Raw genomic sequence first — 24,089 nt, 5'->3', positions numbered from 1 at the left:
GGCACTTTAAAAAATATTCTTCTTCTGCAGTATAAATTTGTACTTGCTTTATTTATTTAGATTCTCATGATTTTTCTGGAAACCAACATGTTCTACAAGACATGTTTCATGATCATGGAAATAAGCCAAAGTTGACAAACATGTATCTGGGCTCATTAATTTTATATTTAACTAAATGAGCAAATCAATATTCTCCTAAGGACTTGAAAAAGAATGAATGTTACACACTAAGTGCTTAACTTAGGCAATGACTGATATATAATGGAGAAAGAACTGTCAGTGGTTTCCTGATGGCTACTAGCTTATGCTCTGAGGATTTCTGCTATACAACTGTAGGAAGAACATTTACCATTATGCAGTGTGCCATTGGAGTTCAGCACAGACTGAAAGATGACTGCTGTCATACGGTGACAGTGAACTTGGTACTATCCCGATGCCACCATCTAACTCATTTGAAGAAATGGAGACAGTGGGCTATTGCAGAAGCATTTAAATAGAGCAGTCCCTGGGTGGGGGGGCGGGGGGGCGGGGGGGGGGTTGATAATTTGTAACAGATGTTCCATATAATGGATGGATTACAGGGAGAGTGTCTGTAATGCAGACTATCTTGTTCAGTGAGGTATGATTGATGCTGCTTATTATCTTGACTTAACATCTGTGAGCTGAAGTTTTGAGACAAATATGTGAGCTTTGATTTACTGATTCATACAGATCAGGTGATAAAACATCTTTGCAACAGTGATTAAGTATTTCAAATGAAGTTTACTAATAACAGTTCTATTTCTTGAGTTGGTATGAAAGAAATAATTATATGAATCAATAACCTCTTGAGCAAAACATATAATTCAAGCAGGCTTGTTTTATGCCATCCTTTTTTTGTGATTAATGAATATTTAAATTAACCAAATCAGAGTGCTGACAAATGAGAATGCTGACACTTCAGTATAATTACCCTATGTAACGTGCAAAATATTTCCTTTTCTTGAGATTTTGTATGTTTGTCCTGGAATGTTTTACAGTTAAAGACAATTCTAGAATAACTTGAAAGTCATTCACACTATTCGGTTTTATTGTTTAAAAAATCTGACTATTTTATTTGATTATTCTATTTTGCAATTATTTTCAAATCTTTTAGTGTCATTGGTGGTGTTTTGAAAGGCTTTCTACTCTTTATTATAAATTTTGCATTGCTTTACTGTCAACTGAAGGTATGGCAAAGTCCTATGTAAACATTAACAGAATGCATATTTACATTTTATAAATATTGAATACTGTGATTTAGCTCCATTTTATAATAAATATTTCTTATTTTATGTGATATAAACCTGATGACTATTACATAGGCATATAGTGATGATTATCACTGATATGAAAGCAGTACCCTTGAACTATGACCTCTAAATATGACGTGGTCTACACATCTTATCTAGAATGAAATATAATTTATATATTTAACTTTCTTTTTACTCAATTATATCTTCTTGGTGATTTTGTTTAACTACACTTGAAGCTCTTCAGTGTTTACTTCACACATGAAAAAGTCCCTCTGTAAACTAAGATATCCATTACATTTTGCTCAAGGATGGATGTCAACACAATGGAATATTTAATAATATAAATAGATGTTAATATGTGCAACCAACTTCAGGAAACTAATGCAAGATTTCATCAGCTCAGTTAACCGAATATACTGAGATGGCCCTAATGGTGATTCACAGCTCATCCTAATGACAGCAAACTGACAGAGAACCCAATTATGCCAAGCCTATCAACGTGCCAATCTGAGACATGTTCAGTATTCAAATGCCTGAGGAAGGAGAGGTAGTCAAAATGCACTCTATCACCATTAGAATGTATTATCAAATTGTAATTAAATAAGATGGACACAACAGTCAGAATATTATTGGATATTTCTGTCAATAGATAATGAGCATAGATCACCTATTGGAGAAATATAGACTATTTCCCTCCTATGAATACCATAAAGAACAATGGTTCAGCTATTTAATCTTAAGGGACATGGAAATTCTTCCTAGATTTGAGAATATCAACAATATCTACCAGTTACCAAAAACCAATTTACTGTTTGTAACCTCATTTCATTCTTTTATGTAAACCAGAAAATTAAATATTATTTTCCCCTCTTCTTCTTCTTCTTTTTCCTCTCCTCTTTCTTCCTCCTCCTCTTCTTCCCCCTCCTCCTCTTCTTCCCCCTCCCCCTCCTCCTCTTCTTCCCCCTCCTCCTCCTCTTCCCCCTTCTCCTCCTCCTGCTGCTGCTGCTTCTGCTTCTCCTTTTCCCTCTTCTCTTTCGCCTTCTCCTTCTTCTTTCTCCTTTTTTTTTTTTTTTTTTTTGACAAGTGAGGAGATTAAGTCCAAAAGAGGTAGGATGACTTGCCTGATTATTTAATTAGTGCCAGAGTGAGAATAAAATCCCATCCTGGGTTATTTTTCTAATGCTATACTGATTGGTTGGGTAAACAGATTATCAGGCATTTTAAAAATTTTGAGTCATTTAATTAGACTACTGAAATTCAACTAATATTTATTAAGTATCAGCAATAGACTAAACCCAGTGCTAAATGTTCTGGTAATCCAAAGACCTTGATTCTACATTTGCAGCAAAGATACAAGCAGACCTTTTCTCCACTACTTTTTGCTCACCTTGAATTTATGCACCTTTACTTTTCCACTCCCATAAATAACCTGAGAATTACCCTTTATATCTCATCTTTACAATGCCTACCCATTTTGAATCTTGTAGAGGTTTCTTTCATAATGAACTGTTTTTTCTAAAGCTAGGAACTATTTTTCCCATCTTCCTAATTCGTTAGGTACCCCAGCAGATTCATAAGTTTCTAAAGGTAAATTTACTGATATACTCAATCAATAATACAGAGTAGAGACCTATGTACTCATGACAGCCAATCTTTACATGTAATGTTCTATGAAATCAGATTTTTCCCATACAAACTAAGCAATAATATTTATACATTTTAGTTTTGCAAAATGAAAGAGGAGAGAAATTTATTTAAAAGATTTTTAACCAAGAAAAAGCCTTTTTTTTCTTGGCATTAAAAAGAATCATCTGGTGTTCAGTTTTTTTCCCCTACTCTTTCACCTCACTTGCTGTAACTCATTAGAGAGCTAATCGTCTTTGTAATTCCAAATTAAGGAGTACTTAGTGAAACGGAGACATTACCTTTGCCAGGTGTTTGGGAGGACAAAATTCAATCTGCAGTAAAAGTCAGCAAAAGTTTCTTCCAATTAACGCTAGTCCTTCCTCTGTTCAATCTGCATGGATTTTGTATTGTTCAGTGAAGAAGCATTCTGGGACCAGACTACATCGTATGTAGTGTTATACCAAATCAAGAAAATAATTAAGAATTTAGTATTTTGGAACACAGACTGAAATAAAATACGATTGGGGAATAGAGACTAGAGTGAACTTACCAATTTTACTTTTGTCTTCTTAGGAGATGTGACCAGTCACTGGGTTGCCTTTCAGAGTAACTTCTACTTGGAACTTGAATTCTTTCTTTTCTTTTCTTTTTTTTTTTTTTTTTTTTTTTTTTTTTTTGAGACGGAGTCTTGCTCTGTCGCCCAGGCTGGAGTGCAGTGCTGTGATCTCGGCTCACTGCAAGCTCTGCCTCCCGGGTTCACGCCATTCTCCTGCCTCAGCCTCCCCAGTAGCTGGGACTAGAGGCGCCCACCACCACACCTGGCTAATTTTTTGTATTTTTAGTAGAGACGGGGTTTCACTGTGTTAGCCAGGATTGTCTCCATCTTCTGACCTCGTGATCCACCCGCCTTGGCCTCCCAAAGTGCTGGGATTACAGGCGTGAGTCACCGCGCCCAGCGGAGTTCTTTCTTGGTGACCACATTTGGGTTGTCAAAAACAGGCCATATGAAGTGTATGTTCCCTAAAAGGCTGTACATTCCAGGCTTTACAATTGTAGGAGATCAGTGAGAGAGGTGAGAGAAACTGTAGGGAAAGGAGCAGGCCTTCTGAAAGGCCAGAAGGCTCTGCATAGCTTCGGGGGAGAATAGCTGAAGGCAATGCAGGCAATCAGAGGAAAGGCAGCTACAGTCGGGGAACTTATAGGAGCATGTCAGCTAGTGGAGACTGAAACACACAAAGCCAGAATATTGGCTGTGGCATTAAAGCCTCCTAAAGTGAAATGGGAGAAAAACCCAAATTGTTTTCTATGCTGAGAGCCAGGTCATGTGAAGCAGGAATGCCCCAATAGTAAAGACCAAAGTCACTCAGGAAAAGAACCCCCTTTTATATGCCCCCAATGTAAAAAGGGGAAACATTGGGCAAATCTCTGCAAGTCAAAATTTGATAAAAATGGCAATCCCCTAAGCAGTCAGGCGGGAAACTTCATGAGGGGCCAGCCTCCATGTCCTGTTCCAAACTGGGGCAATGCCAGCGGCTTTCCTCGGTCAGATGGAAGGCCCACAGTCCTCTCTCTCAGAGCAGCCAGCTCTGGGAGTGCAGGACCGGACTTAACGCTGCCCCAGTGAGTGAGTGCTTAAAGAAGGAGTAGGTACAAGGGAGTGTGGGGGAATTTATCTTAAACAGGCTTGTTTATTTATGTTGACCAGGAACTGACCTTTGATCATCCGTGCATGTGATGTTCCCTCAACAGGGAAAAATAAATGTTAATTACCTACAGGTTATATGGACTCCAGGTTTTGGCATTGTGCCTGCATTGAATAAAAGCAAGCAGCTCCAGCTTCTCAGGGCTCCTCTCTGGCCACTAGAGTCAGGCAATCACCTAGCTGCTCTTACACTGCATACCTGTGTCTGAGTACTCATTTCATTCGTAGGCCAGGGTCTGTGGGACAGACCTGGCAGGTGGTGCCCCATGTGAGGAATGCTGCAATGGATTGTGATGGAACCCTCAAAAACGAAAGTGAAGTGAGTGGGCAGTAAGTAATTGGTACCCACTGGGGATTTCCAAGTTCGAGGGCATTCATCATGGGACAACAGTATATAAAAGTATTGAAACAGCTGCTTAAAGCTAGCAGAGCCTTGGTCTCTGAAGCCCAATTAAGCGACCTAATGCAAACTGTTGTTTTTCCATAACCCACAGTTCCCAGAAGAAGGCACACTAGACCTAGAGCTCTGGGAACAAGTGGGAAGAAATCTTAAAAGACATAATGTACAAGGGCAATGGGTCCCAGTAATATCTTTAACATTATGGGCCTTAGTTAGGGCTGCTTTGGCCCTGCTCTACACGGAAGAGCCTAAAAAGGGAGGGGAGGAAGAACCATCATCTACCTTACCGCCTCCTCCTCCTCCCTCAGCATACTCCTCACCCTCTGCCTCAGAGTCAGAGAAGAGCTGCCTTCAGCTATTCTCCCTGAAGCTATGCAGAGCCTTCCAACCTTTCAGAAGGCCTGCTCCTTTCCCTATAGTTTCTCCATCACTCTGACTGATCTCCTACATCACATGACAGTAAATTACTACTCAGTATTCAAAAGGCATGCCAAAGCAGTCTAGGTGACAGTCACAGGAAACAGAATGCGTTCAGAAAAAAAAGTCTGATTTTAGATGTGTCTGTACAAAATATATAAATAAATGGGATGATTTTTCCAAACAATTCAAACAAATGAACAGATACAATGTACTTCCAATATTTTGCTTAATATTGATGAGTTTAAGACCATCTTTTTTAACATTAAAGGCCATTTTGTTTTGTTTTCATGACACTTGGTATAATTTACAGATAAGTAGGCAAAAACAACAAATATCAAAGAGTTAAAGAATTTTAGTAATGGGAATGGTCAGGCACATTTTCAGGCATGTGGGAGTTTTGGTTTTGCCCCAGATTTGGGGCAATTGCAAAAAATTTAAAAATGAGAGAATGAGAAGAGATTATGCAGAAAGAAGTCTATCGGTGCTCAATTTTCCTGGTGGCATTTTATTCAGAAGTCCTTCTTCTTCTTCTTTTTTTTTTTTTTTTTAAGTTCTGTGATACATGTGCAGAATGTGTAGGTTTGTTACATAGGTATACACATGCCATGGTGGTTTGCTGCACCCATCAACCCGTCATCTACATTAGGTATTTTTCCTAATGCTCTCCCTCCCCTAGCCCGCCACCCCCAACAGGCCCCAGTGTGTGATGTTCCCCTCCCTGTGTCCATGTGTTCTCATTGTTCAATTCCCACTTATGAGTGAGAACATGTGGTGTTTGGTTTTCTGTTCTTGTGTTAGTTAGCTGAGAATAAGGTTTCCAGCTTCATCCATGTCCCTGCAAAGACATGAACTCATCTTTTTTATGGCTGTATAGTATTCCATGGTGTATGTATGCCACATTTTCTTTATCAAGTCTATCATCGATGGGCATTTGGGTTGGTTCCAAGTCTTTGCAATTGTGAATAGTGCTGCAATAAACATACGTGTGCATGTGTCTTTATAGTAGAATGATTTATAATCCTTTGGGTATATACCCAGTGATGGGATTGCTGGGTCAAATGGTATTTCTGGTTCTAAATCCTTGCAGAATCACCACACTGTCTTCTACGATGGTTGAACTAATTTACACTCCCACCAACAGTGTAAAAGTGTCCCTGTTTCTCCATATCCTCTCCAGCATCTTTTCTTTCCTGACTTTTTAATGACCACCATTCTAACTGGCATGAGATGGTATCTCATTGTGGTTTTGACTTGCATTGCTTTCTTGACCAGTGACGAAGAGCTTTTTTTCAAGTTTGTTGGCTGCATAAATATCTTCTTTTGAGAAGTGTCCATATCCTTTGCCCACTTTTTGATGGGCTTGTTTTTTTCTTGTAAATTTGTTTAAGTTTCTTGTAGATTCTGGATATTAGCCCTTTGTCAGATGGACAGATGGCAAAAATTTTATCCCATTCTGTAGGTTGTCTGTTCACTCTGATGATAGTTTCTTTTGCTTTGCAGAAGCTCTTTAGTTTAATTAGATCCCATTTGGGCATGGGCAAAGACTTTTTGACTAAAACACCAAAAGCAATGGCAACGAAGTTCTTCCTTTCTAGCAAAACCCACGGCACCTATATAAGAAGTCCCACAAGATCTTCTGAGGAAGTAGTCGGTAGAATTTACTATTTTGGATGCATGGCAGGATATGGGCCATCAGAGGAAGTTCAGACTTTTCAGTAAGGTTTGTGGTTATTTAGGCCAAGGTGTAACATAGAAAGTCATTACTAATACTATTGTCTCATGGTCATGTGGTCAAAGATTAGGTACTTTTAGAGGATTTGTGAATGTGAGACCTATCCTTAGAGATAGATGGTAATGAAAAAGTGCTGTCTTTACAAGCTAATGTAGAATATCTTCATTCTTTCTTGGGCTAGCAAATGACGACAAATCCTTAAGTTGCGGTGAGTATATCATCTTGATAGAAATTCTCTGACTCCTAGGCAAAGTTTGTCACGCCATTCTCTTGTTTCTTACAGTACTCCTTTCTTTCTTCCTCCCTTTTACCCTACTCTTTCCCTACCTCTCTCTTTTTCCTTTTTTTCTTCCCTTCCACAAACATGTATTATTTTTCAGGAACTATAGTGTATCAGAAACTAAATGGTTCTAGGGGATATCATGATCAATGAAATTGAAACAATCTGGCAATTGACAGTGGAAGGCAGTATAGTAATTTAAAATGCTGGTCTGCCTGGAGTCTGCTCACTATTCTTCTACTTGTTAGTGACATTCAAACATTTTGTGGTTTAACATAGAGAGTTTTAAGTGACATTCTTAAACCTCTCTATGACTTCCTTATCTTCAAAATGGAACTAAAAATAGTACGTTTTTCATATTGTTTTTATGTGATATGCTAAATAAAGTGAAACAATTATTATAATATGGAGCCTTTAGTGCAGTGCCCGACATATAGGAAGAACCTGATAAATGTTAGCTATGTTTATTATTAGTAATGAAGCTGATGGTCAGAGAGCAAAATGTGCTGCTCATACATGGGTAACAGCACATCTCACATTATGCTGTAAAAAGATGTGTTTTTCCCTAAAATAAAGTTGTTCATGTTTAGCTAGATCATAGCTCGATGCCTGCCACATACTATGTGCTCTATAAATGTTTGATGAGTAAGTATTGAATGAACAAAGGGATAACAAGGTTAACATTAAATGACTTACACAAAGTTTCACAACTAGTAAGAGCTTGTGGGTATGTGACCCAGTCTGTTGGACTTAAAAGCCAAGGATTTTCTTAAGATTCTGCGCTTTCACACATAATTGCTTGCATCTCTCCATCTACCATAATTTGGTTATTACGCCCATCATTCCTCTGAACTTGCCCTTGCCAAGGCCATCATTTACTTCCAAGTTTCTTAATTCACTGATATGTGAATTGGTTCGTATTTTACTTGGTTTTGACACTGTTGTCCATTTTCTCCTTCCTCTGTTTCTCTTGTCTCTTTGTCCCCATGATTTATATTTACTTGGGTTTTCGCATAGTAGCTCTTGGTCTCTGACAGCAACTTCACATCTCCTTTTCAAATTCCTCTTCCTCTTCAAAGTTAATGTTTCTCAGCACTCCATTCCAGCATTTTCCCCTTCCTATTCTTCACAGACTCTTTGTTTTGTTTTTTGTTTTTTTTTGAGACAGTCTCACTCTGTTGCCCAGGCTGGAGTGCAGTGATGCAATCTCGGCTCACTGCAACCTCCCCCTCCCAGGTTCAAGCAGTTCTACTGCCTCAGCCTACTGAGGAGCTGGGACTACAGGTGTGCACCACCATGCCCAGATAATTTTTGTATTTTTAGTAAAGACAGGGTTTCCCCATGTTGGCCAGGCTGGTCTCGATCTCCTGACCTCAAGTGATCTGCCCACCTTGCCTTCCAAAATGCTGGGAATACAGGTGTGAGCCACTGTGCCTGGCCTTCACAGGCTCTTTAATTTAATTCCCACCTGACTTTAAAATGTGAACAATGCTCAAATCTGGATGTCAAGGCCAGTGTTTCTCTCCTGAGCTCCACAGCTACACAACTATTTGCTTAGAATAGAATAGAATGGAGAGCCCTAAATGTTATACCTTTACTACCAATCCACTTATCTCCACATCTTTCTGATTATATAAACGTGATCATGAATGACTATGATTGCATGATCATTCTCTATTAGGGGACCATAAAATTTATCTTCTAAACCAGGACAATTTTGAGGATAAAGGGGCCTCATTAATAACTACTTTGACACTCTAAGTATAACTTGGAGCTCTGTTAGTCTAACTAACTAGAGTATACGGTGTCCCTCTGATGGGCCACTCAAGCATTGCAATTGGCAATCTTCTTTGCCTTCTCGTTCTCATTTTACATATCCAGTGGGCCATCAAGTTCTATAGATCCTGTCTCCTTCCTATCTTTTGAATATATACACACCCCTTCCTATCTCTATTATTGCCTTTTATAAGACCCTTCTTATTTCTTGTCAAGATTACCGTTATTGTCCCATCTGCTTTATTAGCAAGCCACTAGTCACAGTGTCCTCTAAAACACTCAACATTTTCCTGAATGGTCTTTTTAAAGACACATCTCATCCTGTCCCTTTCCTGCTGTGATCCTTTGATGGATATACATCACTTGTAGCATAAGAGTTAAACTCCTTCCCATAGCATCAGAAAGCATTTATTTCAATCCTGTCCCACCATGTCTCCCTCTCGCACTCTAGAACTGTCCTGGCATGTGGTAAGCACTCATTAAACAGTGAATGAAATTGGATTTTAAAATATAAGCCCACACACCAAGAATTTATCTCCACAAACTTACACAGATGTGAAGTGACTGTATTTTTATATTAGGATGGATGTGTAAGAAACATAGGTTAAGTCTGTGGGACAAAATATAGTGAAATACAATTCCATCTTACAATTTATAAATCCAAATGTGTATTATCTAAAACTCAGTTGATTAGAACTTTTCTCAAATTTGAAGAGTGAAGTCAGAATATTTGTTTCAAAATGGCAAAATACTCCCATCAAGAAACCTGAGAATGTCTCAGTCAGTTGACGGAAATATCAGTGCCTAAAAGAGTCTGGCTTTTGGCAGGCACTCAGTATTTGGGGGAATAAAATACAAGAGATTTAGTTTGTATTGATTGGTTGTCTGTGTGCAATGACAATTCATCTGTTTTCTCATTTCATATTTGCAGATATATATGTACATGCATGCAAACTGCTTTAATCATTTTGGCCAGTCAGATCACTTCAGGTAACTATTATTTCAATGAGCCAAACTAAAGCTGGTGTAGAAAATCTGAACATCTGACTGACAAAAAAATGTTACTTTTTTGTCAGTTTAAGAGTTCTACAGGTTAGCAAGCAACCATATGAAAAGCATAAGAGAAAAGAAACAACTGCTTTTCAGTGTCTAAAAGAAATTTTATAAGTGTCAATCACACTAATTAGAGAAAGTCTAAGATAGAAAAGTGATTGGTATAAGCTATTTAAATAATCCCATACAATAATAGCAATAATAGTGATCTAATATTTCTACAATAGTGCAGAATATTCCAATAAGAGATAACATGAATGAAATTAGCTTTTCTTTAAGAGGAAGGACATTTTATAGCTGTGTTTTACAGTTTTCAAAAATATTGAAAAATAATTATGTTAGCTGAATAAATTTTATTCTTCTCTAAAATATTATTGGCAAATGTATTTAGTATTAATATTAACTAGGATTAAAAAATTATACTGAAAACATTTGTCATTGTTTTTTTGACTCCAAATACCAGCATATTAGCAAAACAAGCTTTGCTTTTCATAACTACTGGATTTTGTCTTTTTCACTGGAGACTCTTTTGCGTTCAAATCATTACTCAACCACAAGCCTTCAGGCTTATGCACTCTCCAAGCACAATAGGCTCTTACATATTAGATCAATGGTGGAAAAGGAAAACTACGCAACCTCTATGCTCCAAAGATGTTTGTGTTGAGTATTTGTGCATTTTAAAGCTTGGAAACATTCAGAAGTGGCCATATGCTAAAAATAGACATTTACATCAATTTAGAATCTAATTGGATCACAAGGGTAGTGCAGTGAGAGATGTGAAGATACAGCACATTAATACTGCTTTAACTCTCAAATAAACTAACAATATATTAGAAACATGCTCAAGGTTTTCACTGAGCTTTATTTTCCCATTGCATTTGGGAAAGTGATAGTACTTGCATCTTTTCCAAGGGTATAGGCAGAAAACTCAAACTTTTCTCTCTTGCTAGTGAGAATCACTAAAGATTAGCACTTGGACAGAATTTGGAGATATTTAATCAAAGATTCCTAAATTAGTTTCTATCCAGGTAAAAACTGGTGTCTTCAGGTTACTTTCAACCATTTGAAACAAACAAACCAATAATACTTTACAACTAGCTAAAAGGTAAGTCAGCTTTGATGTTGGCTGGAATTAAATTATATAGTTTGGTAACATTATCTATCTTATGATGATAGAAGGCTTTGGCTGGAATTCAAATAGAAACATAAATTAGTGATTACATCAACACAACGAACAAAATCTTTCAACATATGACTCATAGGGTAAAATAAATATTTTGTGTGTGTGTGTGTGTGTGTGTGTAAAAAGCTAATAAACTGCTGATGTAGGCTCTGATATTCTAATTTTATAGATGAAAAAACCTTACTTTGTTGTGATTTGCCCCCTCTGTTTGCTAAAATGCTTTTATTTCTGTAGATGAATATATAATTAGTTAGCGCTAGCTTCCTGGGTGTGTGAGCTGTGTAGTTCAAGATCTGCGAACTTCCAAGTTCGGGGCCCTGTGCTTAGATTAATGCCTTTCTGTCACTGTCTTGAAATTATTAATAATTTTGAACAAGGGGTCCTGTGTTTCCATTTGGCATTGTTCTTCACAGATTACATATCCAGCCCCACAGCTCTGCTTATGTTTTATCTTAGTCTCTCGCTATTTCCTCTGTGACCCTGAGAATGTACGCAGGTGAACTTCCATGGTACATCTCACCCTAATTCCAAAGGCATCTCACACTGGAGGACTAGTGGATGTAGAGCCACCCGAGGGCTGAGACCTCAGCTTCCTCATCTCTCCACTCTGAGTGCCGACTTCAATGCCCGACACAGAGCAGGTGCTGAATGAATAGGTGGGTGAACAAATGAATAGCAAATTATAAGCAAATACCTGTAGACTTATTTTATTGACAAAACGGTCAAAATTTTAATGATTTTAGTTTTGCAGTGAAAAGTGGCTGAGTTGGGAGAGAGTAAAGTTAGATATTCAAGGAAATAAATAATTATTTGAAATAATAAATGGAACTGAATTGATTGGACAGATGAAGGAAGTTCAATTGAAAGACAGGTTGAAATCTGTTAGGAATAGGAAGTGATAGGGTGGGGTTCAAGGTGGATGGTTGAAAGCAGTTAGATGTCTCCCAACAAGTGACATCCTGAGCTTAATTCATTCATTTCAAATCCAACTATTAATACACTTTGGATTCATCATGTAAGTTGTAATTCAGGAAGTGAAAATTGTTCAAGTTTGAGGAAAGGCTGTGTATTCAGAAGGACTTGAGAGATTATTGATTATTCTTTGACTATTCCCAAAGTTCCTTGACCTACTGTTTTGTACTAAGAAGCAGAGTAATACAAATAGAGAAGTTGTATGAGAAAGTGAATTTTTATCACTTCTTCTGAATAGAAAGATCATGCTGTCACTCCTAGTTACCCTAGCTTAGCTAAGCACATATTATTCTTTAAACAGTTTCCTACCCTTATAATTACTTTAGAAAACATACTTCTAACATTAATTTCTGTAAAATAAAATAACAAAAAACTAATATTCCTTTCTCCAGAGTCTTTTATTTTGTGTTTGATCACTTCTGATATTGTCTGGGAATATCGGTTCTTAACAATTTGTATATCCTCCTCAGTGAGATTATCTCTTACATATCTACCTCCCTTTTCTTAATAGCATGATCGAGTTCTACTCATCTTTAAAAAGGTTCCCTATAGCAGTATTTAGTCTTGCTTTCTCTATTGTTATAGCACACTTAAGGGACTAAAATGGTGCACAGATGTCCAGGTGTGGCTTTAATTTCCTTTTATATTTCAGCAAAATAATTTTTTAACATATTCATTCTATTATGGTTCTCCAGATTATGCATGGTGCTGTGATAATGCTGGTTCACTGAATATTAAATTTGGGAAAGCAAGTGACTTTATGCTTCAGGTAATTATTTACGAAAAAAGCAATCTTTGGAGAAAGGTGATCATAGTGGAATAGAGGTGAATAATGGCACTGACATTCACAAGCAAAATGAGGAAAAAGTGCAAACAAGCAGTTGAGGAAAAAATAGTCCTTAAAGTAGTGAATGGGGAGAGTATCAGGGAACATTACTACTCAGAAACACTCAGATTCTAAACAGGCAATGATGAGGCCATGTGGCTACAAACCTGTGCTCCAATTTAGTGTTCATGAGCGGCAAGGTTGAAGAATTGCAGGATTTGGTAAAATGTATAAAATAATTTTATAGACTATCTCTCATGGGAAGGAAGACAATAAAAAAGTTGCTCCCGTCCATCAGAGAGAACATAGATTTTTTCCCTTAAATTTCCACTGAAATAGAATCATAAGAACATAATCCTTGCCATCCAAGTACGTTCCTTGTGATGAAGACATTGAGCAAAGTGAACTGCTCAGCCAATCTATTTTTAGTATTCTACTAAAAGATGAATGGGGAAATTGTTTTTAATATTCCCATCTCTCTGTGACACATATTTGAATAATTGTGCTTTAAGTATTCTGCTGCCAGAATTGTAGCCATCATCAGAAAAGCTCCATCTAGAATGCTCAACTTTGGTCCTGTGGTATATACTATTAGAATACCATGAGTTTACAGACCAACAAATGGAGGAGTGTGAGAAGGGAGACTGGCAGAGTAAAACTATTTCAAATTTTATTTCGCAAGCCAACATTAAAAACAGCAATATTCAAACATCAAAGCTTGTTGAATTACCAGGAGCTGTAAACTTACAAAATTTTTTAAAAGAGAACCGGAACTCTTAGTTCAGTGTTTAAATCTGTCTAAAACTCACCAGGAAGAAATGACAAGATATTTTTACTAATTTTAGAAAAGTAATGCAAATATATAATAGAAAAGTGGTGACTTGATCAAACTCACTTCAAGTGAAAGCTTGGGCTGAATGTTACATGAATATTCAGACAATAGCAACCTGTTTGAAATTGCTATTGGGTATAATCCGAAAATTTATGAATTTTATCATCTCCTAGGCATAAAGCCAAAGGCTAAAAGAGCAGAACATGAAAGCTGAACCTGAATTATATTCTAAAACCTGTTGAGTTTAATTTTACTTACAAAGCAGAATGTTAGTTTGCCACTTAAATTTACCCCCTATAGTCCAGTAAAAATACCTGGTTTCTTATCAGTCTCTAAATTGTGATATTGATTTGGAAAGCTCCAATTTTAAGAGCTTCATTCTAAATTACTAGGCAAGTGCAGAGAATAAATATACATAATCTAAAACAGATCATAGCAAGAGAAAGCAAATTTCTATGAATTTGACTGAGTGTAGGGTTTGCAGTTCCATGAGTCTTGTAACTTCAGAAGGCACAAAGAGAAATTTTTAGCTAAATGGAATAGAATGTATTGAAAGGATGAATACTTTAAAAAGTTGGTGTTTTATAATAAGGTAACACAGATATACATGCTAGATATAAATTTGAAGAAAAGATCAAGTAGCCTTCTGAACAGAAACACACAAAAAATGAACAAACTACCAATCACCCAATAGCACACTTCTTTAAAAACATTTTACTTGAACCAATGATGGATGCACTACCAAAACTCATACACATTCGGTGATATATATAACTAAAACATAGAGATGATGAGGCTCACTCTATGCCTTATGTTTACTGTTCAAGATTTTTAATATTCAAATTGTAAGAGTCCAGATGAATAAAAGACCAGTTAATCTAAAATATAGTTTCTTGCTATAGATGATAATGTTTTTATCTGTACAGACCATACAAGGGATCTAAGCATGCAATACTCATACTACTCAAAATATAATCGTATTAGATGAAAAATGAAGAGGTACTTGGTGGGATCTTGGTAGTGTTCTGGTTTTTACTTTGAATGATAGTTATATGGTGTGTTTATTTTGTCATTGTTCATTAAGTTATACATCTGTATGCTTATGATTGGTGAAAATGTAGAAATATTGTACTTCAAACAAAGCTAAAAGGAAAGAAGGAAGGAGGAAAGGAAAGAAAGAGGCAGGGAAGAAAGAAGGAAGGAAAGACGGAAGGAAATGCATGCTATGATCTCTATTTCCCATACTGTGGAATACTGTGCTAAAGGAAATGGGTGCTCTAGTCATTTGCTTAAGATGTAGCTTCCTAGGATTGCAGAATTTGGTGTACTGTTTCATAACTGGAAACCATTTAACTGTCATTTCTGCATAGAGAGGTTGTATGTTGACATTTTCAGACTTTAAAAAAATCCTTGTCACTTAACAATTGCAAATGCCACCATCTTACACGTGCAGTTTTTCTGTTTTTGGAAGCCCAACTTAGAAGTAGTAGAAGAAAAAAATGCCTGGGGGTTCCACTAGCTTTTCATTTGCAAAACATATATACACACACACAAATTTTATCTCTGTAGTCCAAGTGACTTAGTAGCTCAACTGTTTAGATTATTTCCTTGGCATTAGGTTAAACACTTAGTGACAACTTACTACTAAAGGTGTTTTGGACTCTGAAGTTAGTTTGGTGGTTTTCATCTGTTACTAAGGAGCAGTTTTCCATGTAATTTTTTCAAAGGCAAAAGGTTAAGCGAAAATAACATATATTGTAAAATTGAAAGTAAAATGCACAGTACTGATGTGCTCAAAGTCCATGCATTTAAATTCCTTTGTATGATAATTTATGGTGATCATATCTTCAGACTGCACTATTAGCATACTCACCCCTAACAAGAAGTTCTGCCTCATCTGACACACTGTCTGCTGTGGTCTGTACCCTGCAGCCATATCTCCCAGCATGCATCAGAAGGATGTTCCTGATCATTAAATCTGCAGAGGATGCTTGCTGAAAGAGGGATGAAGTGCCAGTTTAAAATGTTGCAAATCTGCCTAGTTCAAGGTGGTTTAAGGGGGAACTTTGCATATTCAGTAAAAGGGCCCATTTTTGGCCTTACAGTTTATCTAACAACAATTCAGAAATCAAACATGCCCTTTTTTAAGGAACACATAGAAGTTTTGTTTTTAACAATTGCTAATAAAGGGGTTGAACATTTAATATTGCATATAATGATTTAGCAGCTAAGATATTTAAAAATATTTAAGTATGCACAAACTCATATATTTAAAAGTATAGGAGAAATAATCCGTGAGCAAAAATGTTGCTTTGCTATTCAGAGACAGGTGTATTTTGTGGCAAGAAAATCGTATTGAAAGGAACAGCAACTTGTGGGAAATGAATTATGAAAAGATAGCAATCAAAATATTATCTCGTTACTTTATTGCATGGCTCTTTTCCTAAGAACACTGTAGGCAACAGAATGAGACAGTGCTCAGTTGAAAGAGTGCTGGTCCCAAAGCCGTGTGTCTTTACTTAACAAAGACATATTCCTCCCATAAGCACTACCATCATGGATCAGGGTCAGCCTGAATCTTTGTTAATCAGTGCAGTTACAAAACACAAAGGACGCTCCAAATACCTGATTCTTGTTGGGGGCAAGATGATTAGAACACAGTTGAAGAAAAACTGCAGTTAGGGAGATCAATGAGTACCATGGAGGATATCTTTTAAATGTTTTAGTTCATGGGATAGGTGATGTTCCTACACTTTAAAATGGCTGGTACAAACCTTCCATTACTTAATGTTGTCTTTAATTTACTCTATCAGGAAAGATGGATTTCCTTTGTCGTGATCATGTAAAGATCTGGTTGATATTTACAATAACTCAGGAGGTTTTTATTTTTCAGGTAATGACATAGCAAAACTCCAATATTCCCTTCAGTTTCCATTTTGTAATCTAACGATGATTGGAATAAGATAAGATGCATGCTGCTTGAAATGACATCAAAGAACTCAAAAATTTTCTCTAACAATAATTGAGCACATGAAATAATATGTAATGAAAGTCATAGAGAGGCATCCCAGATTACAGACCTTTAAAAAGCGATGTGTTTGTTCTTAGTAGTCAGTATCCTGATAATTATTTAAGAATTTAGTTGTTTGCCTTTATTTTGAGATAGACCAGTGGGTTTTATGAAAATCATAAAAACTAGACAAATTTCCAGATATCTTTTGAATTTTCTTTTTCTCTTAGCTTTCATAGAAAGGGTGCAAAGTCATTGTGAACTTTTTATCACTCAAATCATAAATATTTATTTCAGTGAATTACTATATACTATGTTTTAGATCATTTATTTCTGGTAATTAATTTCTGTTGTGTTTTGCTTTTTGCCTTCCTGTTAGTCTTATAATCTGAACTTCTGAGGGTATTGAAGTTTTCTCTCATGAAATAATTGTTAAGACATGGTCTGGTTTAGTCATTTACAAGGACATGCTTCATAGCGAGAATGCATTAAAATGTCATAAGAATTCTTTCAAGGAATGTGATATTTGTCCAGTAAATGTCCTACACTGCTAATTTCTTTGGGATAAATTGCTACTTTTAAATCCTAACTGAATTCATCTTCTCTTCTTCACTAGACTAAGTGCTTACTTCTCTCAAATCAGAAAAAGCAACTTTAAAACCTTTGATTTTTTTTTAAATGGGGAAATAAAAGCAAACTCTAAATGTTAATAAACAATAATTTAGTTTCAAATCAATATAATTTAATACTGTATGAATGAGCTTTTTTATATTTGCCACTGTGGGTAAGATGGGCCCACTTTAGCTTCTTTCTCTCTGGATTTCTTAGGTCTTTTAATGGGGTACTCAATTAATCAGGAATGGCTGTGCACACTACAGGCCCAGAATAGGACCTATGTCTAAAGGTAAATCTAAGGTGAGGCCTCAGAAATCAGGGAGGATTTGATTTTTTTTCCTGGAAATAGCACTGTCTGAAAGATAGTGCCTTTTGTTGTTGATGTTGTTTTGTGGCTTTTTTTTTTATTTGCTTGCTTGTTTTTTAATATCACAAACCATACTGGTGGCAGTTTAGCAGAAAAGTACTGATTATAAGTGATTTTTCAGGCTCATATTTTTGAAAAATGTCATAAAATCACATTCCTGTAATTCATAACTGATAGTCTCATTTTCCAGACTTTCGTCTTCCCAAATAATTTATTTATATATATCCTGGACAAAATTCCTCAAACCTGTTTGTTTCCATGGAATTACAGTGAAAAATAAGTTTAATCAGATAAAGAAGAGATGTAATTAAAATCACAAAAATGTCCAAGGAATTCAGGAGAGCGAGATATAGATTATCTTTTCTATGTTGTCCTTTACTTGGTTCTCGAAATTAATAGTGTGCAGTGCTCTATAAACTGGCCAAAGCTACATCACCATCTATCAGAAGCAAAAACTCTACAGCCTGTGGCATAGCTGTCAATATCAAGACCATTTGAGGAGTTAAAATCGTCTCATTTTGGGCCCAATTCTTCTCTTTTAGATTATATCTGCATCATATTTTTAACATCCTAAACAGGAAAGATTAAAAGTTAAAAAGAATAGATTGTGAACACTAAACCTAAATTACCCTTTCAGTAGATTTACTGATCTTTCAAGAGACGTAATGAGAGGAATTCATGTGGGAGCCCATTATACTAAATCTCAGCTCACAGTATGCAGTTCCTGAGACAGAACCTCCACAATTTAGTGCACTTTTAATGAAATGGTTACTTAAAGCAGATGCTTGCTTTCTTAAACTTAAACCTCATTTTCACTTTTTGTCTCTTAGGAATTACCCTTTGTTTTCTTGCTTTCTTTGACACTTGCTTTATTTTCTGTCTTTTTTTTTTTTCTGCTTTCATTGACCTTATGAACAAATCCTGCTACTTGTTGCTTCAAATGAATTTTGCCACAACCGGTGCTTAACACAACACGCTGAAACCTTGCATAGTACCTGCCACATAGTGGGAGCTTAATAACTATTTGTCGAATGAGTAAATAAAGGAAGGCTTTTTAAGAAACAGGATGTATGTTCACTCTCTGTTAGAGCAGCAACAGGGGTATGTCATTTACATGTCTTGGTCAGATCGTTTCATTAGAGCAACTGCTAGATTACTGTGACATTTACTAATGACTGAAATAAAACAGGAAAATGCTGTCTTTCCACCCAAGTCGAATTCTTTCTTAGCTCGCATTTTGACTAAGTATCCTGCTCATCCAACGTAAGACTGCCAATTATATTCCTAAATAATGAAAGCTTATTTAGCATTGCTGTTCAAAGTGTCTGCTGGCTCTTGTTGCCTTTAGAATACAGTCCAAACTTCTTATTTTGACGTAGCTCTTTAGAGCATGATTCTACCTCCTGCAACTTAATCCTGTCATTCTACAACACCAACCTTACATTCACCTAGACATAGGCATACTTCCCATAGCCTGTTTGCATAGCTTTTTTGTTCTGTTGCAGGTGCTCTTTCTTTTTTCTTTTCCTGGAAAGATTCTTTTAGACACAGCTCAGAGGTTTTTCTGGACTCTCTCTCCCTAGGCTTCCTTAGCTTTCCCTCTGTTTATGCTCCAATGTCACTTTGTTCATGTCTCTGAATCAGCACTTGCTATTCGTAGATGTCTCCCCCAAGGTCCACAATGGGCATTCCCAAAGCCGAGCTAGCACTAGTGCAGCCAAGGATCATTAAGCGAGCTGACGAATGCATGAAGGCTTGCTTCCTTTCCTGTGTGTAGCTGACAATACCTCTGGCCCTGCTGCCCCTTTTCCTCTCTACTAAGTTAGGAAAAGAGAAAAAGACTATGGAAAAAGACAGTGGAAAAAACACCTCAAGAGTATATGTGGGTTCTAGAATGACAGAATTGTGTGAATCCCTGCTCTACCACTTATTAGATATTCACCTTGGGAAAATCACTCCATTGCTCAGAGCTTCTCTCAGAGTTTCAATATGATAATGTGAGTAAAGCCCATAGCAGTGTGTCTGGCATATAGTAAGTGTCTGATAAAATTTATCTGTTGAAGGGCACTATAATTGCACTCTTAGCCAAGAGGAAGGTTTTTAAATTGGTATTCACTCTCTTAGCAAACTGGGTATCAATATTTTCCATAGCTAGAGTAAGCTGTGGAAATACCTAGCTTTATTTTAGATATAAATATTCCTACACATCCTTTCTCTCTTATTGTAGAAAAGCATTAAGCATTTTATGTATTAAGCATTTTTAGTTTTCTAAATCTTATCTAGCATAAATAACTGTGTATTAGCCATGAGACAGAGATTTTTAGATAAGTTTAATGTTACTGACGTAAAAACTTGGAGTTAAAATATTTTCCTAGTAACAGTATTTCTTTTTCCAAGAGGATATTTTTTTTTTTTTTAATTGAGACAGAGTCTCGCTCTGTCACCCAGGCTGGAGTGCACTGGTGCGATCTTGGCTCACTGCAAGCTCCGCCTCCCGGGTTCACACCATTCTCCTGCCTTAGCCTCACGAGTAGCTGGGACCACAGGTGCCTGCCACCATGCCCGGCTAATTTTTTGTATTTTTAGTAGAGACAGGGATTCACTGTGTTAGCCAGGATGGTCTCGATCTCTTGACCTCATGGTCCACCCACTTCAGCCTCCCAAAGTGCTCAGATTACAGGCATGAGCCACCATGCCCAGCTGGTAATTTGTTTAAAGTACCCTACTATGATAAGGAAATAATACATAGACAGTCTTTTTATAGTTTTTTCTTTACTACTCATAGAATAGGGTTTAAGGATGATATGGGTTTTAATATTGTTTTTAGAAAATAGATGATATTTAACCTACATGCTTGAATAACTGAACATGTTATCAGAAGTAAAACTATTAATCACTACTAGTGAAGAAAATAGTCAAAATAATATTTGACAAAACATTTATGTGTATTATGATGAAGTGTTAAACATAGCCAACAACACATTGAAGACTCAAAATGAGTAAATAGGGCTGTAACATCCCAAGACTGGGATCTTGATATTTAATTTTCAATCCATATTCTAATAATTTAAGTGCTAAGAAAAACGCAGAAACAGTTCTATTTGTTGACATAGATTAAAGAGGAGAAACAATTGTGTTTTCCCTAGCCACAAGGTAAATGGGAAGTTCTTTATCTGACATTAACACAAGTGAGTAATGCAAAAGGGCTGGTAGCATTTCTGCATTAATCTAGTGCTTCCAAGGTAAAGAGAGGGCTGAAATAGATAAGGTCACATAATTTATCAATCTCATGTTTTCCTGGGCTGACTTGTAGCTCCGTTCAATCTGTTGGCAAAAGTTTGTGTTACCTGATGATGAGACTGTTTAACTCAACTCCCTTTATTGTTTATTCAGTATATTACTAATTACAAAAGGTATTCATTTGTGCTGTGCTAAGATTTGTGGATACAGGCATAGAATCTCTGCTCAAGGAGTTTCCTGTCTAATTCAGCTTTGACAGAAGACACATTGGCAGGGAGTGTGGACCAGCTTTCCTCATACCTACATCTGAGCTTTGAAGAGACATGGGGAGAGATGGATCTGTTATTTGATAGCACAATACTCAGGCTTAGTCCAGAGAAAAGTATTTTCTCTTTTTGTGTGCCTTATATAGTTTTAGCAATCACTGTATGAGCACTGATTCCTAAATTTATATTTTTAATAGTAGCTTTGAAATGAGGTCTTTATATCCTCTTTGTGATCAACTCTCTGTCTCACATGCTTATCCATCTGCTATGCCAATGCTAAGTTAATCCTTTAAAACTGGTTTTATTTACCACCTCAAAAATCATCACTGGTTCCCTTTTGCCTACAAGATGATCCACATTCTTAATCTAGCATATGAGGCTAGACTCAACCTATCTTGTCTCTCACCATGGTGGAAAATGCAGCCTCTGAACCTTCAAGCAGTTCCCCAGTGATCCACCAAAATCTACAAATTATATCTCATATGTTAAGACCTTGTTCAAGTCTTATCTCTTTCAGAAAGGTTTCACAGACCACCAGGACTGGCTACGTAATTTGTGGGCCCCTGTGCATAAGAAAATGCAGGATTCTTTGTTTTAAAATGAAGACTTCAAAATGGTAACAGTCAAGCACTATATCAAGTATGAGACCCTTCTCAGTATGGTGCCCAGTGGGTTACATGCCCATGAGGTTGGTCCTGCTCACCACTCCAGTCCACATTGATATTTCCTGTGGTCTTCTGAAACATTAGCCCATTCTATGAAACATTGGTCTTTGAGATAAATATCGAGGAGCTGGTATGCATCTCTTTGTAAATTATAGAACACTTATCCTTTCCCGCTTTAATGTTTATACTTTCTCTTTTATGCTTTATTGACTTGAAGTCTTTTTCTTAGTGTATGCTGATATGTAAATACAGAAATAGAATACATCTTCTTAAGGCTTGTGTTAGAAACTACAGTGATATATGTTACATTTTGTACTGAATGTTTGGTGTAAGGCTATCCAGGCATTGGTATATTTATGTGTTATTTTCTCCAAATATTCTTTCTACTTTTTTCTTGGACCTCCAATGCAAATACAAAGCTCATTGACGCATATCATTAGATTCAACCTGTTCACTTTATACTGGTTTGTTAATGACAAAGGAAAGAGGACAGTATCTCAGTTGAAAGAGTGGGGGTGGGGACTCCTCTAAACTTTACAGTCCTAGAGGTAGAAGGGACCATGTTGGGACTCTCAACCTCACTTTTAAATTGGCAGTTTTGTGAGTACAATGGCAAACCAGTTTAAGAGAATTCTAGGCAGGAGTAGTATTTAAACTCACATCATTAAAGTTATGAGAAATTCCTCTCTAGTGTTTGTATGATGGATCAACTTTCTCTTGAAATCTCCTCAGTAATAACATCTTCTAAGCTGAATAACACCTGGTTCATAAGTTGGCTCAATGAGGCAACGCTGGTAGTAAGAAGATTTTAGCAATTGTGACAGACAATAAACATTTTTGCTTGCAGTGAATTATCCCACTGTCTAGTAATAGAATAATCTTACTATCTTTCACTAAGTCTATGCTCCATAAAATACCTCTCATTGAAGTTACACAAAGGCGATAGAACTAGTCAGAAAAAAATTGTACATTTATGCATTAGCTTGTGCTTTGTAAATAGCTAGTAATACATGACCACCAGGAAAGGTCTAGAATTATAACATTCTACAGTAGCTATACATTTTATGGATGCTTATAGCACATGCACAATTATGTAATTATTTAACAACTTGGTAGACTGTCATTTTGTCTAGACAGAAAATCACAAATATGTGACACCTTTGCAACTATGTTCTTCTTTATCATAGCAAGCATGGCTGTACTGTGACCCAACCAATAGATTCTTCTTAACACAGTGACTAGCATAAAAGTCACTGTGTTAAAAGAAGCTGGCATAAAATATACTATCTTTTTATCATACTTGATCTACACATGCTACAAGATAAAGAGAAAAGATAAATTATGGCTTTGAGAAACTCACAACACAATGTTAGAGGTAACAACCAGCTGTAATGTGATGTGTTTTGTTGAAATAGGTAATAGTACAAAAAGTCATTGCAGAAAAAAATGATTTTAGTGTGGAAAGATAAATAAATAATGTAGCCTAACCAATTCCCATAGCAGTTGAGAAAATGGGGCTGAAGAGTTTAGGTAACTTGTCCATGGGCAAGCTAAGTGTGGAGGCAGGAGTAAAGCTTTGGGCATCTGATTTTTGATCAGGTATTCCTTCTATTCTCCTGTGCCATCTAGGAAACCCCTCCTTGTTTTGCTTGAACCTATAGGTAATTTCATTCACTTGCACTAGTTAATTCAAATTTGGCAAGTGTAGTAATATAAAATGGCTTCATTGAGTAGTAATGACCATAAAACTATTATTAGAAATTATTTCAATGAACCATAGGTTTATTTGAAAAGCTCATGCTTTTATGACTGCTTTTCATCAACCGCATCTAGGCATAAAAGGCTGCATA

General features: G+C 36.5%; 1 protein-coding gene across 1 annotated transcript in view; it reads right to left on the bottom strand.

Annotated features, from left to right (window-relative positions):
• Positions 1 to 24,089, bottom strand: part of CNTN5 (contactin 5) — a 1,335,093-nt gene that overhangs the window by 112,794 nt on the left and 1,198,210 nt on the right. Inside the window, exon 16 of the mRNA XM_024347391.2 lies at positions 15,950 to 16,070. Coding sequence (XP_024203159.1) covers positions 15,950 to 16,070 — 121 coding nt within the window. The remainder of the gene's footprint in view (positions 1 to 15,949; positions 16,071 to 24,089) is intronic.

Source organism: Pan troglodytes, chromosome 9 (assembly GCF_028858775.2).
Source record: "Pan troglodytes isolate AG18354 chromosome 9, NHGRI_mPanTro3-v2.0_pri, whole genome shotgun sequence".
Lineage (NCBI taxonomy): Eukaryota > Metazoa > Chordata > Mammalia > Primates > Hominidae > Pan > Pan troglodytes.
This window is presented reverse-complemented; position numbering and strand designations above follow the sequence as displayed.